This window comes from Cygnus atratus, chromosome 8 (assembly GCF_013377495.2).
Source record: "Cygnus atratus isolate AKBS03 ecotype Queensland, Australia chromosome 8, CAtr_DNAZoo_HiC_assembly, whole genome shotgun sequence".
NCBI classification, from domain to species: Eukaryota; Metazoa; Chordata; class Aves; order Anseriformes; family Anatidae; genus Cygnus; species Cygnus atratus.
The window spans coordinates 15726998-15751900 of NC_066369.1; the positions used below are offsets into that span (position 1 = coordinate 15726998).

General features: G+C 37.3%; 1 protein-coding gene across 8 annotated transcripts in view; it reads right to left on the bottom strand.

Annotated features, from left to right (window-relative positions):
* SWT1 (SWT1 RNA endoribonuclease homolog) overlaps positions 1 to 24903 on the bottom strand; it is a 44265-nt gene that overhangs the window by 12204 nt on the left and 7158 nt on the right. For 4 of the 8 annotated variants that reach the window (XM_050712107.1, XM_035538233.2, XM_035538229.2 and 1 more), the window contains exons 3-16: positions 23714 to 23772; positions 21696 to 22431; positions 20098 to 20163; positions 19916 to 19972; positions 19161 to 19290; positions 18931 to 19032; positions 17410 to 17598; positions 16719 to 16812; positions 15352 to 15488; positions 14351 to 14502; positions 12945 to 13083; positions 10731 to 10876; positions 9158 to 9366; positions 7323 to 7445 (exon numbers count right to left, since the gene is read on the bottom strand). In XM_050712107.1, coding sequence (XP_050568064.1) covers positions 7323 to 7445; positions 9158 to 9366; positions 10731 to 10876; positions 12945 to 13083; positions 14351 to 14502; positions 15352 to 15488; positions 16719 to 16812; positions 17410 to 17598; positions 18931 to 19032; positions 19161 to 19290; positions 19916 to 19972; positions 20098 to 20163; positions 21696 to 22431; positions 23714 to 23772 — 2339 coding nt within the window. The remainder of the gene's footprint in view (positions 1 to 7322; positions 7446 to 9157; positions 9367 to 10730; positions 10877 to 12944; positions 13084 to 14350; positions 14503 to 15351; positions 15489 to 16718; positions 16813 to 17409; positions 17599 to 18930; positions 19033 to 19160; positions 19291 to 19915; positions 19973 to 20097; positions 20164 to 21695; positions 22432 to 23713; positions 23773 to 24903) is intronic. The other 4 variants (XR_007708581.1, XR_004777328.2, XM_035538232.2 and 1 more) reach the window with 4 other exon arrangements.

Genomic DNA, 24903 nt, shown 5'->3' on the forward strand with positions numbered 1-24903 from the left:
TTATGATAAAACTGACTAAATATCTTGGCAGCCTAAGGGAAGAAAGACAATTTCCTAACTAGACATCAAGAAAAAGAAATCTCAATTCCCTCACTGACTAGCTGAGGAAAGTTTCTCTGAACCCACAGAATTGTATTTAAATTAGCAGAACTGCTTTAAAGTTAGTTAATCCCAAAACATTCAATTCAGTGACCAGATCTGATACAGTAATGTTTTACTTCAGAAGACTACTGTTTTACTGAGATCTTAAAAAAATTATACTTTAAAATTACAAATATTTATGGATTCCTTATCTAAATCAGTGCTTCCCAAACAAGCAAAAATATTAGAAATTTGACCAGAAATTCCATTCAGGCAGAAAAAGGAGAAGTCAGGTCACAGAAAACTATATTTATACCTGACACTATCCTAGCGTAAATGTCTGACTATTGTATCTAAGAGTATTTGCTGTGAATTGTGAGCAATTTTCACGTTTGCATATAAACAAAACATTTTTTCTTAGCATACAGATGAAAAAAATAACAAAACGAATAACTAAATCAGTTCACAAAAGACTAGGATTTTTTTGTTGTTGTTAAAAAGAATTTCTTATCTAAAACTTGGGCAGGAAACACGAAGGCACAAGAAGTTTCCCATGTAAAATTCCCCAGAGGAATTTTGCATACAAACCCTTGAATCACAAGTTATACTCAGCTGAGGGAAAGTGAGGCCTTATATAAACCCCTACAGACACATTTAAATGCTGCTGTTGAAGCCTTTGAAGGTGTAAGAAAGCTGTCTAACATTCCAAACAGTATGTTAAGGGGATGTTTTAAAAGCAACAAGACATAAAAATATATTTCAGATGACTGATCATGAAAAGCTCCAAGTACTTCCAATCTTCAGCTAGCACTGGCACACGCCTTAACTTCAACAGGTGAAGAAACATATCCTGCATGCAGAAAGTGGAGGGAAGTTATGATGCAACTTTAGGAGAGCGTCAAATACCTCTCGAGTATATATACCTGCTAGCAGTGGTCTCTTGCGAGGCATTCTGCACTTCTTAGAACAAAATTTATTAAGAGCTAATTATCTGTGATAAATACTTTCCTTCTTTCTTCTCCAAACCTTTTTTCTCTCCAAATAGGGAGGGTCCAAATGTCTTCCACCAGAATCAGTGGAAGAATGTTTCTACAAGTGATGAAAGACTTGGCACAATCCTGAAAACCCCTAGTTGCAGAAATACTTCTGTTGCCTCAGAGAGCTACTTGAAAACCAAGAAAATATTTCATGGATCAGGACTTGAATTAGGCCCCTTTGTAAATTAGTTCCAAATACTATCCAACATAAATAATCCACAATAAATATACAAGCGTGAACGATCACTGAAAACATGCATAAATATTGTTCCATGCAAAAATTATTTTTAAAAAATATTTTAGTTATGTAAAATGACTTATGGACCATCATCACTTTGGAACAACTGAAGGATGCCAAAAGATTTTCCGAATCAGTCAAGCCTTCTTTCTCCTCTCCTGTCTGAAATTTTATAAATAACTTAGTAAAATTGCTTTAAACATGCCAGAGAAACACCCAGGTAAATTCCAAGATATTGAGTGTGATAGATGAGGTGCTGATTTTTGGCACTGTTGTACACCTAAGAAACATTTCATGGCTTCATAACTTCAAGTATAAATTTCAGAGGTTTAAGAATGTTTGTTCATTCTTGGTCAATGTAATATACGTGGAACAGATATAATGCCTTCTGCAATCAAAAGTGGAAAGGAGCCATTTTTTAAGTGAGCAAATCTCAAAAACACAGTGATAAAACAAGAGCTGCCAGGATCAACAATATTTGAGAGAGAACTATACAGTAACACGTATTTGTTTAAATAAGAATCCTGCTCCCAAAAGAAACAGGTAGGTTATCTACAGTTGCTAAGCCATACTAGCTATTGTCTTTATTGTAGTGCTGAATAATTGTAAAACATTTATGGCATGCAGCACTTTACAGCATACATTCTATTCTGCTATCAACGTCATCATAGGAAGAAGCAAAGATAAAATTAAACATCTGTACTGTATGACAAAAGTTTCAAAACAGCGTATGATGCAAATGCCTATTAGTAAGAACTCTTCTATCAAACAGCTGTGATTTTTTTTTTCTTTTTTAATATCTGTATTTGTCGTAAGTATGTTCCGGTTATCAGTCTGAATAGCCATAGTACTGACACAGAATATATTTGTTTGTGAGGAAGTACATCATCACATACTTATCTCAAAAAGTGTGATTGTGCTTTTCTAATTGTTTTTAACAATCTGAAAATCTGAACTTCTAATGCAGTTGTACTTTCAGTACAATCTATAGAACTTCCAAACTTTCACAAGACAGTTTCTTTCTTCTTTGTTCTACAAAGCAAGGAATAGAAAATACCGTAGAAAAGGCTTACATTTTATCACTAAATGCTGTATTGCCTCCAAATATTCAAGTTTTTTTCACTAAGTTTTCTCCAGATGCTTCCTTTGCTGTAATCAAACCATTAGGTTAACTTTAAGTCTCTGAAGGTATTTTTTTCAAAAAAAAAATAATATATATATATATATTCTAAGCACAGTCTTAGAAAGGCTGAGCAACCCAGGTAAAATGAGCATCCTCACTTTTGCAAACTTCATTTTTTGTTTAGCACCCTGTAATACATATAAACCTATGATGATTTATAAACATGAGTTCTGACTTTGGAAAACCTACTCAAAATCCTCAAACTAAGATTAAAACAGATGACACACTTTCTGAATTTCTTGCTCCACGATGCCCCCTACTGCAACTCTGAAGAACAAACACAGAGTAAGCATTTCAGAATGAAATCTTTCCAAGAAAATTCATTCATAGAATCGTAGGGTATTCCAGTTTAGTGGTAGAAAAGAAATTTTTAAGGAGTACAAAATTAATTTTTGAAACTATTTTATAAGCATTACTGATTGTCAGTGTAATCACATGGAACAGAAGATAGCCTCTCCATTTCAAATAAAGTCAAACGACTGAATCCTGACTGAATCCTGAATCTTGCTACAGACAATCAAATCATCCTCTAATCAAAAAGCACATCTTTTGAAAAATAGATTTCTCTGATATAATAGTACACCTTATTATTTTTAAGGAGTTCTTCCATAAGGGAAAATTAGATATGTTGCTTGCACTAAAAGGAAAAAAAAAGTATTAAAAACACATCTGTAATACAGAAATAATGATCTTGAAGCATGAAATTCACATTAGATCTCATCGACCAGATATATAAACTGATATCAAAGGATTTCTTGCAAGAACTTTAGGACTGGATTGAAAAGAACCAAGTTTAGGAGTAAGATGTGTTATTAGAACAATTTCTTCAGAGAAAAACTGACATTGTCATTACTAAAATGTAATCTCAACTGGGAGTCATCATCAATGAAAATGAATCAACTACTGACAAGCTTCTCTAACTCTGATGTCTACCTGCGTTTTTCTGTTCCTACTTTAACAACATTTAGACCCGTTATCTCTCAAGAAAAGCAACAATTCCTCTGAATAGATTTGCCCCATTATTAGTGTGCTGTACATAAAAAATCAGACCTATTACTTAGGCTGTAATGTGAATGGTGTGGGAATGGTCTCTTACGGCCATGTGAACACACTACTTCATACCTTGTATGCTTGTACCTTGAAGTTTGTTTGGGACTTCAGAATATTTATTTTCCTGAAACGTTTTCATTAAAGAAATACTGTTCTGGCCATAATAAAAAACAAAAAGGCAAGAAAAAACTTATTTGGAAGTGGTGGAAAGTAAAACAAACGTTTGCACAATTCCATCATCATTTTTATTGAAAAAAACAACCCCAAACTCTAGCACTAACAAAGGAAGAAGAGCTCAAGTCCTAAGTGACAGAGCTCCAGACCCCTGCTACAGACTTTGGAAGTGCCTTGACCAGTCAGACCTCATACTTCTCAGGGTCCTGAGGGAATTGGCTGATGTGGTCACCTAGCCACTCTCCATCATATTTGAAAAAGCATGGCAGTCAGGCAAAGTCCCTGTTGACTGAAAAAAGGGAAACATCACTCCCATTTTTAAAAAGGGTAAAAAGGAGGACCCAGGGAACTACAGACTGGTGAGTCTCACCTTTGTGCCTGGGAAGATCATGGAATGAATCTCCCTGGAGGCAATGTTAAGGCACATGCAGGACCAGGAGATGATCCGGGACAGCAAGCATGGCTTCACCAAGAGCAAATCATGCCTGACCAATCTGGTGGCCTTCTCTGATGGAGTGACTGCATCAGTTGACAAGGGAAGACCGACCAATGTCATCTACCTGGACTTCTGCAAGGCCTTTGACATGGTCCCACATGACAACCTAATCTCTAAATTGGAAAGATATGAAGGGTGGACCACCCAGTGGATAAGGAATGGGCTCAACGTCCGCACCCAGAGAGTGGTGGTCAATGGTTCTATGCACAGGTGGAGGCCGGTGACGAGCAGTGTCCCTCAGGGGTCTGTCTTGGGACTGGTGCTTTTCAGTATCTTCATCAATGACATAGATGATGGGATTGAGTGCAACCTCAGTAAGTTTGCTGATGACACCAAGCTGAGTGGTACGGTTGATACCAAAGAAAGAAGAGATGCCATTCAAAAGGACCTGGACAAGCCTGAGAAGTGGGCCTATGTGAACCTAATGAGGTTCAACAAGTCCAAGTGCAAGGTGCTGCACCTGGGTCAGGGCAATCCCAGACACGAGCACAGGCTGTGAAAAGAACTCACTGAGAGCAGCCCTGCAGGGAAGGACTTGGGGGTTCTGGTGGATGAAAAGCTCAACATGAGCCTGCAAGGGCAACTGCATCCTGGGCTGCACCAACTGAGGTGTGACCAGCAGGTCGAGGGAGGTGACTGTCCCCCTCTGCTCTGCCCTTGTGAGGCCCCACCTGGAGTCCTGCATCCAGGTCTGGGGCCCCCAGCACAAGAAGGATGTGGGGCAGTTAGAGCGGGTCCAGAGGAGGGCCACAAAGATGATCAGAGACTGGAGCACCTCTCCTATGAAGAAACGCTAAGAGAGTTGGGGATGTTCGGCCTGGAGAAGAGAAGGCTCTGGGGTGACCTCATTGAGGCCTTTCAGTACTTAAAGGGGTCTAACAAAAAAGACCGAGAAGGACTCTTTCCTCAGGTAGATAATGATAGGACAAGGGGGAATGGTCTTAAATTAAAAGATGATAGACTTAGACCAGACATTAGGAGGAAATTCTTCACTGTAAGGGTAGTGAAGAACTGGAATGGGTTGGCAAGAGAAGTGGATGTCCCATCCCTGGAAGTGTTCAAGGCCAAGCTTGACGGGGCCTTGGCCAACCTGATCTGGTGGGTGGCATCCCTGCTTATGGCAGGGGGGTTGGAGTTAGGTGATCTCTAAGGTCCCTTCCAACCCAAGCCATTCTATGATTCTGTGATGACGGTGATCCTTCAGAGAACATTGTAAAGAGCATCACTAAGTACTGATAATGCAAGTTTAAAAGTTCACTACTAAATAAATTAAGAATACAGGAAAAATACTTATTGAAAAAAATTAAATGTTTCTTAGACAATCTCTAACAAAGTTTTAACTGTCTACGACAGAAATGTATACCTCAGTGCTTACTTAAGAGGCACTATTAATGTACAGGGCAAGCCCAATTGTTTGGATGCATCTTTTTGGACAGTTTTCTAACCTATGTGCATCAGTACAATGCAAAGAATTGTGCAAAGTGATATTGTTTTCCTAACTGACATACCTCTAGACTCTTAGATTCAAAGCCTGTAACAATTTAGGATGCTCACAGCAGTTACTAGAACTTCAGCCACCATTACAAACCATTTCCTACAAACACCCTTTAAAGGCAGTAAGAAACTGAGGAAACTCTACTATCAAAAGAATTTAAAGCACTTTCTGTAGCTGTTCCTGCTGGGGAATAAACTTTACTGCTATAAAATAAGGACTAAGCTAAGACCACACAGGAAGTACCTTAATCTTTTTGAAGCTTCACTTTTATTACTCTGCACACTTTAGAAAAAACAAGGGGGGGGGGGAGAAGGAAGAGAGAGGGAATATCCTGCCAAATCTGAGAGTTCAACTGATTATCAACTGCTGTGATAGAGGTTTTGACTAAAGAAATATGCTGTAGAATTGGTAACAGTGACATCCTCCAAATGTATGGCTATATTGGAATTTTGCCCCAAATCCAGTGGGCCTCACATTTGAAAAATAAATGTTCTAAATTATCCTCAGCTCTTGCCATCAGAGCTAATGTATCATTTAATCATGTCACAGCTGCTGTTTCACTATAAGCAGATGTCAGTGGTTTGTCATCAAGTACTGGAAAACAAATCCCAAGTCATAAATGAGAAAATTCACTAAAAGGGATCTGAATGTCCACAACAGTTTCTTGTTCTCTTGTTACAAAGAAATGATTCTAGATACACATAGTACTGATATTTTACTGAAAATTTTAAAACTAAGCATGCACACTTAACTTGTAGTTTAGCATCAACAGCTTAGTGATTTTTATAGCTTTAACTGACTGCTATTAAAGGAACCTGGACAAGCTTGAGAAGTGGGCCCATGTGAACCTAATGAAGTTCAACAAGTCCAAGTGCAAGGTGCTGCACCTGGGTCAGGGCAATCCCAGACATGAGCACAGGCTGTGGGAAGAACTCACTGAGAGCAGCCCTGCAGGGAAGGACTTGGGGATTCTGGTGGATGAAAAGCTCGACATGAGCCAGCAGTGCGTGCCTGCAGCCCAGAAGGGCAACTGCATCCTGGGCTGCACCAACAGAGGTGTGACCAGCTGGGGCCCCCAGCACAAGAAGGACGTGGGGCTGTTAAAGGAGGCTCAGAGGCTGGAGCACCTCTCTTAGGAAGAAAGGCTGAGAGAGCTGGGGATGTTCAGCCTGGAGAAAACTCTGGGGAGACCTCACTGCCTCTTTTCAGTACTTAAAGGAGACATAAAAAAGATGGGGGGCAACTCTTTACTCAACTGGATAATGACAGGACAAGGGGGAATGGTTTTAAGATAAAAGAGGGGAGATTTAGATCAGAGGTTAGGAGGAAATTCTTCACTCAGAGGGTGGTGGGGCACTGGCACAGGCTGCCCAGAGAGGCTGTGGATGCCCCATCCCTGGAGGTGTTCAAGACCAGGTTGGATGAGGCCCTGGGCAAACTGATCTAGTGGGTGGCGTCCCTGCCTATGGCAGGGGGGTTGGAACCAGATAATCTTTGAGGTCCCTTCTAACCCAAGCCATTCTATGATACTATTCTCACTAGGTTTTAGGACTAGCTTAAACGCTTACCTACGAATTCCTTCAAGGATGTCATTCACAGCTGCCAACAGTTTCTGCAGACCTAAAAAAGCTTCTTCAAATGAAGACTTTGCAGTTACTGTGCTGGGGTCCAACTTTTGGAAAATTTCAAGACTAATATTACCGAAAAAAAAAAAAGACAAAACAGTTAATAAAAATCCTCAAAATTAAGAGAAACTCAGTACCTATTCCATGCATTGTATTTTGACTATTAAAAAGCCAAGGTCAAATATAAATCTATACTACTACCATGTTATCTAAAGCAGTCTTGGAATAAACAGTGGAAAGACTATGCCCTAAAGCTGTACTTCTCTGTTGAAATTTTTCCTTGGTAATTGTACTCTATAACAGTATTTCACTGACTTTGACTTAAATAGATTTATCATTAAACTTCATTTGACAGTGAAACCAATTCCTCATACACAACCTGAGTAAACCTCTCAGAAGAGAAGAACTGCTAGGCTGAAGAAGCAAAGTAAACTGCCTTCTTTGCATTTTTCCAAGCAGTTTCATTCTCCAGATTTAGAACAGGATTGACACCTTTCCTTCAATAGTTGCATTGGGATAAGCTGCATTGCACTTGTGAAGAATAATCTCCACTGGTGGGAGACAAGTAGTATTTTCTTGACAAGATGAGCGTGAAATGAACTATAATTCTAAAATTGTATCTTCTTTTCACCGCAAGGTTGTTAACAGCTGGCAAGAACCAACACCTCAGTTGCAATTTCATTATTAAGGGATACATTTGAAAGAGGTCTTCCTCTTGAAACAATGCCTATATGAAATTTTGAAGTTCACAAATATCCCAGTAAGAGAACCAATTATCTCCATTTTGGAGGCTAAACTGTTACACGCTGACACTGTCCTCTGGTGCAAATTCTCATTTGACTTGAACACTACACCAAGCCAACTCCTCACAAGCTTAAATGCAGATTAATTTGCACTGGTGTTAAGAGGAGTTACGCTGGTGCAAACCTATAGTATATTGAAATGCCAGAGTAGAAATGGCATTGGTAGGGTTACTATCATTACATATTGTATGAGTCCTTTAGAGACCACCAAAAATGGCGTTCCTTTGTGCTTGACATAGCTCAGAATCCTTCCTTTAAAAAGACTTTAGATTAAGACTACAAAAAGAAAACACAGTATTTATTCTGATTTTTACAGCATGCAAAAGCATGGTGCTTCAACGATTTTTAAGCAGACTTTTTAAAAACAACCAAAATAAAAACAGTGGTAACACATCTAGGTGGAGGGGATTTTCATTTCATGCAATTTTATGTGAGAAAGGAAATTCATTGCTAGGTTCTGCATTTGGATACTTCACCTTTAATATGAAGGATTTTGCTTAACAAGAAAATTGTCTATGTTGTAAACCAATTGAAATAATAATTTAAAAAAAGTAAGTGCTTTTGCTTAGACTAGTACACATCCACAGGGCTTGAAAAGAAAATAACCACAAGAAAATCTAGAGCTTCGACACCTCTTTTTTATGGACAAAGGTGAGATTTTCATGGGTGTCTCCCATTTGTGTTTCTTAAAGGGCTTTCAACGCTATTCTCTGAAACTACTTGTTCTAGCCACTGTCATGAAAAAGAGCAGCAAGCTAGACAGACAGCTCACAGACTGTCTAGTTGTATCTATGTAGTAAGTTGTATCTTCCTAACTTCTTTGTGTGACAAGCTGTGTGATATTTTTGTCAATCTGAACTAATTACTAACAGGTTTTTCTCTAAAATGAGAAGTAACAAGCAGTTCCTATGGTATGTTTGCTTAAAAATTATGGAAGATTATGTAGAACTTCAGAATTTATTTAGCACACTGTACCTGTACAAGTTCATTGTATTCCATACACCTTCAAGGACTGACCAGATTTCCTGGTGCCTGTTTTCTTGAGACACATGAATGCTTGCAGGTAACTTTTTTTCTTCACAATTTTGCAGATTTGGTGTTGTTGCTTCCATTCTTTCACATGGAACACTTTCTGAAAGAACCATGATGTCTTCTGATAAATCCTGCTCACTGTCTGACCTCACCTTATAAAAGTTTAGCAAACAAACAATGAATGTATTTAATTCCTAACTTAAGAAAACTTGAATGCTTCTAAATGTTTTGTGTTTTTTTTTGTTTTTGTTTTAAAAGTAATGTTCAAAGTACCAAGGCATATCTGTTTTAATTGTACCTATCTTTATTATACTCTGTATCTAAAGCATCTCTCAGTCTTTTACCAAGTCTTTCTGCTACATGTATAGATCAGGAAACTGAAGCAAAGGGAACCCTACACTAAAGTTTAACACGTACAGTAAGCTGGTATAAACCAGAGCTGCCTCTTACTTGCACACATGAAGAGACAACATTGCTCCCTGTCCCTTGACCGTTGGCACACTCCTCTGGAATGGCATAAAGTATTCACATACTCATGATAAACTGGTTCAGGAAATTTATCCAGGTAAAACTGGTCTGACAATCTAGTCCGCGTAATGGCAGTTCTTTGCAAAGTCAAATGTCAGACAAGGATGGGAGGAAACAAGTTTTCCAACAGAAAGGCTGCTTCTTATGGCAGCACTGTTCACAGAACTGTAGGATAAGTGGCCAACTGCAGTGCATGCAGAAGGTACAGCAGAGCAGAGAATCAAGACTCCCTAGCAAAAGCTGCTGGAACATCCGTCCTCTCCTTGATCTTCCTCTTTGTCCTTTCCCCTTCAGCTTTCTCCAGATGTGAAAAGAACTTTTTAGAGTTCTGACCTGTACTTTTTTCCACACGTAGAAATACTTGAAGTCATCCATGCTCACTATTCCCTTTTTTATGCCATTACATTTGGGACTAACAATTACCACAAACCAAGACACCAAAATTTCTCCCCCAGCAAATCAGAGATGAGCTGGGTGCAAATGCATATTTCTCAGAACACAAGATGTATCAGGACACTCTCAACTACCACAAAGCGCATGGTATAAAAAAGTCCCTGATGCATGTGTAGGAACAGAGCTACCAAGACAATGAAAGCTGAAATAACACGCCCAGGAATAATGTCAAAAGTAGAAATTACAATTTTATTTTTAATCTTTAAGGCCCTTTTTTATCAGTTACAAATGCAATAGAAAACTAAGATGCTTTTCTTGAAGGTAACTAAGCAATGTTTTTCGGTCACCCTTCTGATACCAGCACATTTATATTAGAAAAAAGGCCTACCAAGCACAAACATAGAGACAGATATTTGCTACAAGAAAATAGATGTTAAAATTAAAATTAATTTAAAAAATAACCTAGCAATAATATTTCCTGCAATAATTTGTTGAATTTATGGGAATAATTTAGAAGTGTAAGATGGGTTTTTAATACAAATATAGAGCATCTCCAAGAACCTGTTAAGTGAATGAACACTGAAGCTCCTCTTACCTCTGTAAATGTTTGGTACAGCTTATTCACTTCGGCATAAGCCTGGGGAAGTACACCATTATAGTCAGACCTTGAACTGAAAGCATGCAATAATTTCTTGGATTCCTGGAGCAAGATACCAGCTGTTGAGGAGTTCACTGTTTTACCTGATATTTAGACATTAATATGGGAAATTAAAAAGAAATAAACTAGATGTTAGGAGATATTACTCTTAGGAGGCAAATCTGCTACTCATATCTGAATTAACTGAAGCGCATATAAAGCATTGAAAATGGTTCAGAAACATTAAACAGCCTCAAGAGAAATATTAACAACAGTGTATAGGGTTAAGACTTCTCCCTTGTTAACCAAGTCTTCCCAACTTATCCAGTTTGGCAAGAGGCTCAAGTGGCATATTTAACACAACTGAAGAACAGCAATATCCCAGAGGATCTTTATCTGTTATAAACAAATTTGTAAAAATGACATTAAATAAATGAAAGGGGTTTTTCGTTTGGTTGGTTTTGCTTTTTAAAAAACAAAGCTCCCTGTCTTCATCTGTCACATAAAGTAATCTTTACCCCTCCCCCATTTATTTAGCAAATGTAGATCATTTGGCCACACATAATGTGGTGGCAAATGAAGGGAGAAGGATTATTTGCTTTTTAAAAATAGTTCAGAAACTTCAGTGACCACTGCTGCATATGTCCATTAAAATGTTTTTTCCTTGATTTTTGCAGATACATAGAGATATGTGAAATAGATAACCTTAAATTTAAAAAAAAAAAAGCAGAAGGAGATGGACTACATTACTATTTATACTATTTATATATTATATTTATATATTATATTTATAATATATTATAAATATATATCATAAATATATATTTATATACATATAATTTAATTTAATTACAATATATACATTATATATTTTTAATATATTTTAGATATTTTAAAAATATATAAACATATATAATATATACAATGCAATATCATGCTATATAAAATAATATAATTATATACAATGTAAATAATAATGATTATTTACTTTTTATTTTAATATATTTATATATAACAATATAATTATATATAATTATATTATATGTTTAATTGAATTTATTTATATATAATATATATTATAAATTTATAGTATTTATATATTATATGCTATTTATATATAATATAAATATAATATTTATACTATTTATAGTGTCCACCCTCAGCAAGTATGCCGATGACACAAATGTGGGAGGAGTGGCCGACACTCCAGAAGGCTGTGCTGCCATTCAGCGAGACCTGGACAGGCTGGAGAGCTGGGCAGGAAGAAACCAAATGAGGTTTAACGAGATCAAGTGTAGAGTCCTGCACCTGGGAAGGAACAACCGCACATATCAGTACAGGCTGGGGGGCGACCTGCTGGAGAGGAGCTCTGCGGAGAAGGACCTGGGGGTCCTGGCGGACGTCAGCCTGGCCATGAGCCAGCAGTGTGCCCTGGTGGCCAAGAGGACCAATGGGATCCTGGCGTGCATTAAAAGGAGTGTGGCCAGCAGGTCAAGGGAGGTGATCCTCCCCCTCTACTCTGCCCTGGTCAGGCCTCACCTGGAGTACTGTGTGCAGTTCTGGGCTTCCCAGTACAAGACAGACAGGGATCTCCTGGAAAGAGGCCAGTGGAGGGCAACAAAGATGATACGGGGCCTGGAGCATCTTCCCTATGAGGAAAGGCTGAGAGACCTGGGTCTGTTCAGCCTGGAGAAGAGAAGACTGAGAGGGGATCTCATCAATGTTTACAAATATCTTAAGTGTGGGAGACAGAGGGATTTGGCCAACCTCTTTTCAGTGGTTTGTGGGGACAGGACAAGGGGTAATGGCCACAAAATGGATCACAGGAAGTTCCGCACCCCTACACGCGAAAAGTTCTTCACGGTGAGGGTGACAGAGCACTGGAACAGGCTGCCCAGGGAGGTTGTGGAGTCTCCTTCTCTGGAGATATTCAAGGCCCATCTGGATGCCTACCTGGGCAACCTACTCTAGGGAACCTGCTTTGGTAGGGGGGTTGGACCCGATGATCTCTTGAGGCCCCTTCCAACCCCTACAATTCTGTGATTCTGTGTGATTCTATGATTCTGCGATTTAATCATACAGACTATGTGCCTTTTCAAAGTGTCTAACTACTAAAACCAGAACAATGAGTTTATTTTCAAGTTTATAATTAACTTTCTCTGAGATTCTTACCTGTACAAAGGTGTTTATAGAGACATTCAACAGTTGCAAGTAAGCTCCTTGGCACAACATAACCAAAAACAGCCACCCAGTGTTTTTTAAAACACTGCAGCAAGTTTGCTAATGTCCATGGTGGCTTCAGGTACAGTATCTGAAAGAGAATACATTTAAAAATCCATAGACATAGTCGTATACATTTCAGAACAACTCTGTTCCTCAATAACGTTATGATTTGTGCTTGCTCAAGTATAATTTCAATGATTCCTCAGAAATAGTTATACTCAGATTTAACAAATTTATCTATCTAAAAAATGTGATTCGGTAACATCATGGGTTACGCAGAGATGCTCATGTAGACGTGTCCAGTGTACAATAATAACCTTTCAACATTTGCATGAGGCTTTGTTCTCCTTTTCTCAAATATTGAAAACGTCCTCAAGTAAACTCTACAGAGATTTAATGCATTGTTTATGTAGAAATGCCAGAATAACAGTAAACATGCCTTTGATTATCTACAATTATTGAAAAAGTAGAAAGAAACATGTTTCCTACCTGTGACTATACATACATGAATATGTGCATATTGCAGTGAAATTTTAATTTATTACTACAAAGTAAAACCAGAAATTGGAAAGACGTTGACAAGTATCAGTTAAGTTAATTGTAAATGCCTAAATACTTAACACCTAATCAAAGCTCTCCCTTGTGAAACAACATTCATCCTATGCAAACCATTTTTTTTAAAGCCACAGAGGTATATCTTCAATTTAAACTTCTGACTAACCCCTACCAGCCATAAAGTGGAACCTGAACCAAAGCATGGATAATTGGAAAATGTGTTGTACCTGAGTACTTATTTTTTGCTAACAGTACTTTTGAAAAAGTGAGTGTTTGGACATCCTGGTTAACATCCCTTTAATTCTGCATCTGAAGTGTAACGTGTGAATAACCTTATGCAAGTAGTATATAAAAGCATCAACTCTGATGGGAGATAAGTGTTTGCAACAAGTGCAATATTATATAAAATATATTATTTAAAACATGATGAAAGTATTTCTTGAAGTACATATTTACAATGCAGTGATTTAACCACACTGGAAATGCAGAAATCTAGATCTAATGAAATTAATACAAAGAGGTCTGAAAACTCACACTTCACAGCCAGCATTTCTATTACTGTACTATTAAAAGACTGCCCATATTACTAAAACACTGCACGGTCATTACTGGTTAAATACAACAATCTTGTTAGAAAGTGAAACTGTAAAATGGAACACTCTTGTTAAGTGAACTCTTACGTTAGTGAATTATATGAATTAGCTGTTTGGTTTAGCATAGGTGCTAATACCATTAAAATACCAAGGACGCTTAAACCTCTTAATACTTGAAATATTAAGAAAGATGTCATATGAAACTACCTCCATCCACAGGTTTCCAAATGCAATTTTCATTTCAGTCTCCAAAATACATGATAAAGCTTCTCCTAAGTTCTTTTCAAGATCTGGAAGTATATTTGGGAATTGAGCAGAAAAATGAGCTTCGCTTCTTTCTGTTTTCTGGAATTCCGCATCTGTAAAACCAATGGCAATAAGAGGTACTTATTGCAACTGCTTCTATAGCTAATTTAGGTTGATAGCACACAAATCACTTGTTCCCATGAATAAAAGTCAGACTGCATTTCATATTTATGTTACAAAGCAGATGAGCTAATTAAGTATCAAACATTTTTACTTATACCTACTTGTATTGCAAGTATTTTTAATTATGAGCTACTAAACAAGAAAATCTTATTTCTCCAAAGCATTATTAATTTGTGATCTCATTCCACGTTACTTTTTTCCTTAAATAACTGAGATTATATACAGCCAGTGGGGTTATCAGCAAGTATGAGCAGAACACTACTTACTATTGTAAGCTGTGTAAGCTATTGTATTTGCATTTTTAGAAACATGAACAGGCAACCCAAGAATCAAGACTTACTGGTTGGGATGCAGGTAAAGCTATTATTACAAAATGTAAAGGAGTGATCTAATCGTACAAAATTTTACAACTAAATATGAATAGGACCCAAACTGGTTCAACTGGAAAAATCTATTTTCAGTCCTAAAAATTTCAGAACACCTTTTAAATGACTATAAACACAGGTAATCCATGCTGTGGGTTTGTTTCTTTTTTCTGTCAAATAAAAATATGTCTCATGAATTTCCTCAAACCCTACGAGACAGATGTTTTAATAAAGGTCTCAAACTTTCAGGGAACTGTTTACCTTTGAAAACAGAAAACCTGTCCAAAACAAGAAGTATTTTTATCCATTCAAAGCGCATAAAAACTGAGCTTAGAGTAGAAACTCTTCTCCTGCTCCTACAGTGATTACTGTCTCAAAAGTCAGCACATTTATGTACACATTAAACAAACTTACCATATTTTGACTGTTGCAGCTCAACACAATTCTGATGCCTGTTTACATTCAGATTCTGTAGAGCAGTAACCAAATCTGCTTTGCAAAATGCCTTGACCTCACTCACAATGGCTTTATTGCATAAATTTTTATCATCCCTAGAAGAGAATTAATTTCTGACATAAAACCGACATTACTATATATTAAGTAATAAAAGTAACACACTGAACGATTTATCTTCTGTAAGTTAATTTTGTAAGCTTCATTATATACAAAGTTTTCCATCTCAAGCAATTAGAACCAGTGCAATGAATTAAACCAGAATATTACCTAAAGCAGCTATTGTGAAAAAATATGTTCCAGGCTCCAGGCTTGCTTTACAGAAAACAATCATAAATACTGTAGTAGTGACACCCAGTTGCTATCAACTTAGAATGCAAACAAAGCAATGATTCGAAGACATATCTAATTAGATTAATATAACAAATCCTCTTTTTTTACACCCATTTCTACTGTTCTGCTGGCCAAATTGTCACAGATGCCACCTTGAAGCATACATACTCCAGCAGAACTACTACAGACATGCAATACAGACTTGGATTCTAATAGTTTCCCACAAATTCCCATTGCTGCTATTGATAAATGCATTTTCAGATGAAAAGCGCTTCTGAAGTCACCTTCAACATCTCCTGTTCTTTACTCTGATAAATCTAAAATCATACCGATACTGACTGAAATAGTATTTCCAGCAACATCCCAGTTTCACACATCAACTTACACAAACCTATGAACTTAACCCCACTTCCTGAAGCTACACAGCAAACAGTTTTAGCAAAGACCAAACTATATACAGTACCTGTCAAGTAATATAAACCTTTTAAAAACCAGCTTTACATGACTTATATCAAACCGAGAATCAATACTCGAAACTCAGCTGTTACCATCACAGAACAGGAGGCAAATCTGTCTCTGTCTTCCATCTTTCTATGATTGCCCTTGTCAATGTTTATTATTATGTCCAACCAGGTGGGCAGAAGCAAGTACCTAACTGGATCTCAATCATTAAGACGATTTTTTTTTTCAATTTCATAACTAATACTTTTGTGAGAAATCGGAATAAAATCTGAGAAAGCTACGCTTTCAAAAGTTTTAAAATTGAACATTGAATAAACTTTGTCCTACTTCAGGCCTCCTGCACATGAAGGTGATTAAGCCTACAACGTTTGTGTTTTATTGTACCCTTCTACTCCAGCTTTTAAGAGGGTGACTGCTCCTCAAAAACCTTACTGCTGAAGCAGTTCTTCACTTTAAGGTATGACTTGAAAATGCTGTATTTGGCATGAGACTACCTTAAACTTCGTAAGAAGTCTAGAAACACAGGAACTCACGTGCACAGTATGACAACAGCTTGAGGAAAGAGGCTCTGATACTGCAGACAACATTGTAAAACACGATCATCATTATTCTCGTCACTCAGGCCATCTGTAAATTTAGTTAAGACAGTGCTGACTTGTAACTAAACATAAGAAATACTTCAGTGTAGTCTGAAGTACTGGTACTGTTTTTAAATGTAAAAGTCCCTAAACAAGGACAAAGAAGTAATCAAAGCACAAATATGAGTTTTGAATTCTGAGGTACTGCTCCACTCAAAAACACTACAGTTTTGCCAGGAAACGTCAAAGTGAAACATGCATAAGTTTCTGAATATGTTAGATTTTGCAACAACTTCCTCAAAAGCAAAAGCATAAAACATATCCTTAGCTTGTAGATAAAAAAAGAGGAGTAACCAGATGAATTTTCATTAAGTAATCCCTCACTTAGCAACATAATATGTGCAGCTTAAAGTGAGAAACGACCAATAAAACAACAGTGCACAAAGCACTAACACGAATAAGTTATTTGCAGACTATAGCCTTGGATACGCTCTGAAGGCTGCTGTAAGCCATTAGTAAATTTTTATTAGCAAAGTGTAAAGTCAGAGTGAAGACTGTATTAAACTCAAAATTTGGTGCTGAGGTTCACACTAGGTGAAACCACAAGGATTTAAGAACCCAAAACCAAATAAACTGCATATCTTACATGTTTTTTGAGAAGCAAGCTGCATGGATTGCCCCCACAATTTTGAATCTTGTTTTTTGAGACACATGTAGATAAACTGGACTGCAGGGATAGCTTTGTCCCGAACATGCTGCAACATTTTCCCCTTCTTCAAATTGTCCAACTCTTGTAAAACAACCCAGGGAATTATCAGTGCAAGTCTGCCGACACCTACAAGGAAAAAAACAAAGACATTTTGAAAGATCAACTGATAATACAGTTAAATTTGAATCCAAACACCATATTTATGTAAGCTCACCCCCCCCCCTTTTTTTTTTTCCAATAGTTTTCATTTTCAGTGCTCAGGAACACCTAGCATTAAAAAATGAACAGCTGAAGTTCCCTCTTTCTAATCTAACTTCAAACTGGAAATGTACCGATTACATGTAAAAATAACAATATCAGGCAAACAAAAGGAATAAACAATTTTAATCAAATGAATACCTTGAAAACAGTGTGTAGCAATATTGTAAAACATATTTACAGTGATTAACACCCCATCACACTCACCGTAAAAATGTTAAAGCAAGGTGACAGTAGCTGAAAGTACTGGAATGACCATGATAGTCACTATGCAAACACAAACATGAAATAAAAGAGTAATGGTTTGCACTAACTGCCAACCAGCAATCCTAAGATAGGAAAGGGAAGTATGGATATTGGACCATGGTTTTATTTGTAACTAATTCAGAAATTTTATGATTGTTTTGTTGGTCCACCCAAAACAAGTACTTCAACTGTTTTCTTTCCCATTCACGTGATAAGAATACAATATTTAAGATATCCATTAACATCCATCTGCATTGCAGTAAATAGGTCAGTAATCATCAACCTTCTGAACCTTTTGCGTAATGGGTCTGGTGCATGACCAGAAACTGGGAGCTGCAATATTCTTAAAAAAATGCATCTGAGCCAGCAGCTCCCAGTTTACACAACGCAACACCATTCCTAACTTGGGAAAGAGAAATACAGTCTGACACACTCTTGAAAATTACTTGGACCCTTATTAAAGTTATTTTCCATTTGGCTGGAATAGGTGTATTCATTAGCTAAGAGAATTAAAGCACCACTAGCACTCTGATAAATTCAAAACACGTCTAACAACAGCTAACACGCACCTTCCTAATTCTGCTAACAGTAAGTCGCTAAAACATCACTACCACTTGTAACAGATTAAATGTTTCAAAGTATATTCTTGCAATATGTAAGACTTATTTACTTCTAAAAATTCATACACATTCCTGGGAATGTAAGTACACAAGTATAAGCATAGTAGGTACTACTTCATATCTGAACTTTCCTTAAGAGGTAGCCTGTTTGGGTTCACAGAACCAGCCACGGAAACAGTGTGAGCCTCTTGTCTCTGCATGAAACCTGATGTCTTTTCAAGGAGCCCTTTTTTTTCTGTATTTTTGTTTTGGTTTTTGTTTGTTTCATATAGTCTGAAATTTTTACATCTGTTTTTTCTTAAAATTTCTTGTTGGCCACCATGTATTCACATACCTGGTATATCCTCAGATTTCAGGGACTTGACAAACTCAAGGTGACTGATCATTATGTTTGTGTCAATCACCACTAATATGTTCAGACCAGAAGTAGAAGCCCCTGGGGAAAACAAACAAACAAACAAAAAAAACAGTTATGAGAAAATCAGTTGTATACTCTTTATTCAGGTCACTGATTTTAATGACCAGATTCAAGTAGATACCAAAGAACGTAAGACCATGACATACCAGCGGAAATATTTAAATCCTGTTCTGGAAGATCTATTTCCATACTTGTAAGTTCTCCACAGGTCTGTGCTACAGACAGAGACATCCTCTTTTCAATACGAGCAACATGCAAATCTTCAACTATCTGCATCTACAATGAAAAATATGTACGCATATGAACTTAATTACGTATAAGTTATCACTTTTGAATTGTTTCCAAAAGAGATATATTTGCATTAATGGTTTTATGTTGAAACTGACTAAAACTGGAACAAAAAATTTTAAGTTGGTACAGCAAATGTAAAGCTGTGAGAATCTTCTGCCCATCCTCCACTGTAAGTCCACAAAAAGACATCCAAAATATGGCCTAGAAACCTTTGTTTGTGACCTAGTACCCAAAATTTTTCTTCCATTTTTTTGCTACACAGACTGCAATTCACCTATCAGATGTTTCTCAAAAAGTATCTCTCTTCCTTCTGGAAAGTTACAGGTAGGCAAATGTGATAGCTAGGGTATGCAAGCAACTACAAAGGCCCCCAGTGCTGCAGAGAATAATAGAAATATTATACCTTTCTATCTCAGAAATATACCTTTCTATCTTAGAAAGTTCCTGACCGGCAATACTTCACTTTAGTATTGAAAAAAATACTCCACATATTTAGAAGTGTAGATCATAAACCATCAATGAAGAATACTAGGGAAATCCATGGAGTTGTCTAGCCACAAAACTCCATTTTTTAATATAACTAGGAAGTGTTAAATGAAGCATTACTAACCTCTTGGTCTCCTTCTAGGTTCTCACTGCCTTGAGGGGGTGGAAAGGCTTCAAAGCTCTGTAGGAAGAATTACAAAAACATACCAACACCACAAAATATCAAGGAAGACTGAGGAACAAGTGATCCCCTTGTCAGGAGTTTCGGAATATAGCTCTTTAGTATTAAACAAGTACATCACTTACCTTGTGGATAGATTTTATATTCTCTCTGACTTGGTAGGAGTCAGATGTGCATGGGACCTCAAAATTCTAGAAACAAATAGTAACAGAAGTAGGATATGTAACAGTCTTTCAAAAAGAATTATTTTTAGAGAACACTGAATATTGCCAAGTGAAATTAACAGGTAACATAAAGTGTGTTTTTGATATCCATGATAAAACACCTACAACAGCATTTTAAAGGGCTTATAAGGTTGGCTTTCCTTTAAAATAAATGTAGTGGTTTACACAGTAAATTTATTTTTCCAATCTCTTGTGGGTTTCTGATTATGAACTCTTTAAAATATTTTTTTTATGACAAACACTTAAAACTATTATTGAAGTATCCAATGGCTTTAAAAGCTTTTTTTTTTTTTTTTAAAAAAAAATCCTTTAGAGTTTGTATTAAAATTTTAGCAACTAAATTAACTCCAGTAAACTGGTGTTTTTCTTGATCTGGGCTTCACAGTACAAGAAAGATCTATTAATGGAGTTGCACAAAAGGTTATTAAGATAATTAAAGGTCTGGAGTGTGTCATGTAAGGGAGGCTGAAAGAGCAGAGACTGTTCAGCCTGGAAAGGGAAGGCTGAGGGGGCCCATCAATATATATAAATATCTGATGGGATGGTGTAAAGAAGATGGGGCCAGGACCTTAGTGGACTACGGACACAGCCCAAGAGGCAATGGGCATGAATCGAAACAAAGGAAATTCCATCTGAACATTAAAGTTTGTTTTTTCTGTTTGTTTTACTGTGAAGGTGCTTGAACAGGTTGCCCAGAGGGGCTGGGGAGCTGCTATTCTTAGAGATACCCAAAACAGAGATACTGGACACAGTCCTGGATAACCTGCTCTAGCTGACCTTGCTTAAGTAGAGAGGTTGGACTAGACGATCTCAAGGCGCCTTCCAACCTCAATGATTCCCATGACTCTGTATGTGATTATCATCCTCGCATGTGCACAAAATGATTGCACTACTACATGAACTGAAATTTCTAAAAATTAATGCTAGGCATGTTAAACAATGACAACAAAAAGTAAGGATGCTCAAGATAAGAAGATACATAAATAGAGGTGCAGAGACAAACACAACTAGAACTCACAAACAAACCATATCACAGCCAAACAAGAATTTATGCAGGAAACGTATGAATTCAGTCCTAGATCCACAAGAACAAGTTCTCCTGGCATCACTTTGCTGGCAATAAGCACCTGTTTGGCAGGGAGTTTCATTGACTCAATTTGTGCATACAGCCCTGTCAGCTCAGAAAAATATTCCGTTGACTTACACCTAAATCGAAGTAACCCAAACACCTGGTAGTAAGGTAAAGCTATGGAAGCATATGTGCAAACGCAGTCCTAACACACAAGACATTTATTCTTCCAGTTTATCTAACCATTTAGCAGAGCAGAGAAGCATTTTAATGTGGTTTACAGTGTGATCAGAAGAATCCATCTAGTTGGCTATGGAAGCCTGTTTGAATTCTGCAGGACAGTCAGCCTACATAAAAACCACCAGCCATTCAGAAAACCTGCCTGGAACAACTATCTGCATAGTAACAGAAATAACTGTGTTCTTGTTACCTGCTTAAAACATACTGCTGGGGCTTCAAAGTCTGATTCCTCAGTCCTTGAATTACCAGTAGCTTGATGAGAATCAGCATCCCGTTTTTTCCATTTACAACAGTCCCATCGTTGAGGTGTTTCAGTTGATAGTGTACATTTATTAGCCTGCAGATTTTTCTTAGAAAACTCCTCATATCGTTCTTCATACTCTTCTTCACAAGTCCTAGATAATTTATTTGACTTCTTAGTGAAAGGCCTATCATCATGCACATCTGTGGATGTGCTAGGTGACTTTTTTGGAATTCTGACATCTTCACTCCATTTTTTGTCTCTGTCTGCCTTTTTACGGGGAACATGCAAATCATACACAGATGACTTAAATTTTTCCAACATAGTTTGTTCAGCTTTTGCCTTTAGTTTGCAGAGTTCAACTTTCTCTTTCCTTTTCTTCACCACCTTGTCCCTCTGAACTGCAAAGCTATGCCAGAGTCTTTTTCCTTCTGTTCCATCAAAAGGACCTTTGTTGTGATTTTCCCTGCTAGTAGCCACTACATCAGCGGTGCTTGCACTTTTTCCACATTTAATTTCTTTGGATTTAAATTGTATAACTATTCTCTTTCGCTTTTCAGATTGGATTAAAGAACTGTCTGTAGTTCTGCTTCCGTTTGGAGATTTCCCTTGGGATCTTCCATCAGCACCACTCTTAGAACTTTGGTATCGTTTCTTCCCTTGCCCATCTTCCTCTGTTTTGAATCTACAGAAATGTTACCAAAAAAAAAAAGCTCAGTTGATATAATAGAACAAAAATCAAAGAAACAAACAAGCACAACTGTGCTTGATTTTGGCAGTTACAACTACATATTTATGAGTAGCACGTTGGCGTGTCCTTAACCATGAGCAACATCTGTCCTTTAAAATAACTTCATACAGCACTTCTGGTATATACATCTTTACCAGCTGTACAGCAGTTTCAATTTACCAAACTGAGAAAAGATTTTTTTGCATTTTACTTCCTTTTGGTTTGAGAGTTGCCCTAATGCAGTCTAGTTCCGTCTTATCACACTGGCAAGTTTTAACGGCATTTTAGTGATGCGTAAGGTGTGTCACCCTAAAATTCAAGTATGCAGCAGTCTTGGTCACACAGTGCCAAGCACTTAATGGCTTTCAAACAGTGCAGGTTAAACAGGCTGAGTAACTTGGAAAACGAATGACTGAGGGAAATACATTAACATTCTACAGGAATTATGACAGGAAGACTGAATAAGAATCTATTTCCTGTAAGAGCAGAGAAAATACTCAATGAATTTATGATACACTAGGTTTAAAATACCCAAAAAGTTTCTGCCCTACTCTATAACAGTGTTATCAAAAGTACTGGAGCGGCAAAGGCTGTTTAGGCAACTTGTGTAGGACAGGTTACTTAAATGCACTGACAAGCATGCAACAAGATTTTGCCACAATTAAGAAACAATCCAAAGCTTTACCATCTCAGGATTCATGAGATCATTCTTACCTTGTATCAAATAGTTTTTGAACACTGTTTACACATGCTATGCTTAAGGTGAAAGATTGCTTTCTTTGCCTTGGAATCAGCTACTTCACACATCTAGAGAAATCAATGATTTCAGGACTACAGGGGATCTATTAAAAGTGCTAATATCACTGCAGAATTATCCACCAGACTTCACTGTAGCCTTTTTTTTTTTTTTTTGCTAACAGAACATGTGTAATATGCAGTACAGATCAAGAAAGTAATACTCAAGACAGAAAAAAAAAAGATTTTTTATGACAGTAGTGTTGGAAGGATATTATTCCTATCTTATTAGAGTTTAAAAAATGTTTGAACCCTGTTTTCTCCACTATCTCAATATGACCATCTTAGACAGAATCCACTCATAAATGCAATGCCAATACTTCATCCGTTAAAATGCCAGATTTTACCTGAACAAGTCAAATACAAATCTTAAATTCAAATTCAATTTAAAACAATCTGATTTTTTCTAGCAGTTCTATTTAATGACAGAGCAAAAACTTACCTGTGAAATTCTGTCTCTCCTTTCACAGTACGATTATAAGATCCTGTGTCTTCAGAGTTCTGAAAGAAGGGAGAAAAAAAACAAGGGTTTATAGAGAAAACGGCCATAACAAAACTTCACAAGATGGAACAAGCTATTATTTCATGCTAGATTCACTATGATTTCAAGTAAGTTAACCTTGAAAAAGGCAGATCCATACCTGTCAAGATCCAGAGAAGGTGTTTTCCCTCAACCTAGTCACGATGTGCTATATACATTATCATCTTTTGAATTGTTCTACAGTATGTGATTCCCTATGGAGTTGGATTAGATTCTCTAATTCCCTTAAGAACAGGAACCAGAGTTTGTATTTCTAAAGGTGCAGCTAATATAATAGGTTCTGTATCTTAAAAGGCTGTATAGGTGGCTAGTAGCAATTTTTTCCCAAGGTATCATGCCATCACTTTGAACCAAATTGTAGAGCAGTTAATTGGCTTTTCTCAAGAGCTCGTTACCACAGCCCCTGCTGATATCCACTCACATTACTTGTTCCTTATCAGGAAAATCCCTGATTACTCTTGGTTTGAGTGGAACTTGTTCTATTTCTTTAGCTAAAGCCTGATAACATGACAATGTAGGGCTGTTTGAATCCTTACGACAAACGTATATTGTATTCCACCCCAGGTAAAAGCAAACCTTTCCTGGTCCTCAGGTTGTAATGGGACCATGAAAACATATCCTTGGTGCCTGAGGCACTGTGCTGGGTACACTCCACTCCTGTACTTGGCATAAGTCCTACTCAGGCTTATGAGCGGCAGTAGGCCTCAATGAAATCGCTCCTTGAAGGGATAGCTCGTTAACAATTGAGCCCCAGGCAGAGCTCATGCCAGGGCACAACCTGATAAGGAATCTGAGATGGACTAGGAGTCAATCACTTCATCTAATGAATATGAAAGGAAAAGCCATCATGGCATCATTCCTCATTCCTCTGTTACCTCCAGAATTTGGTGAACTCTGACACTGTCTCACTCCACTGTTGAAGACTAAGGGTGGTGGTGAATTACACAACTTCATTCCTAAACAAATCGGCAAAAAAACTAAATCCTGGAAAATTACTGACCAAAAGACAACGGCCTCGCAATCCTACAAATAGTGATCCCAAACAAGAACTCCTGGAACTCTCCAGGGACTGCAGTGGTCTGCACCCTCCA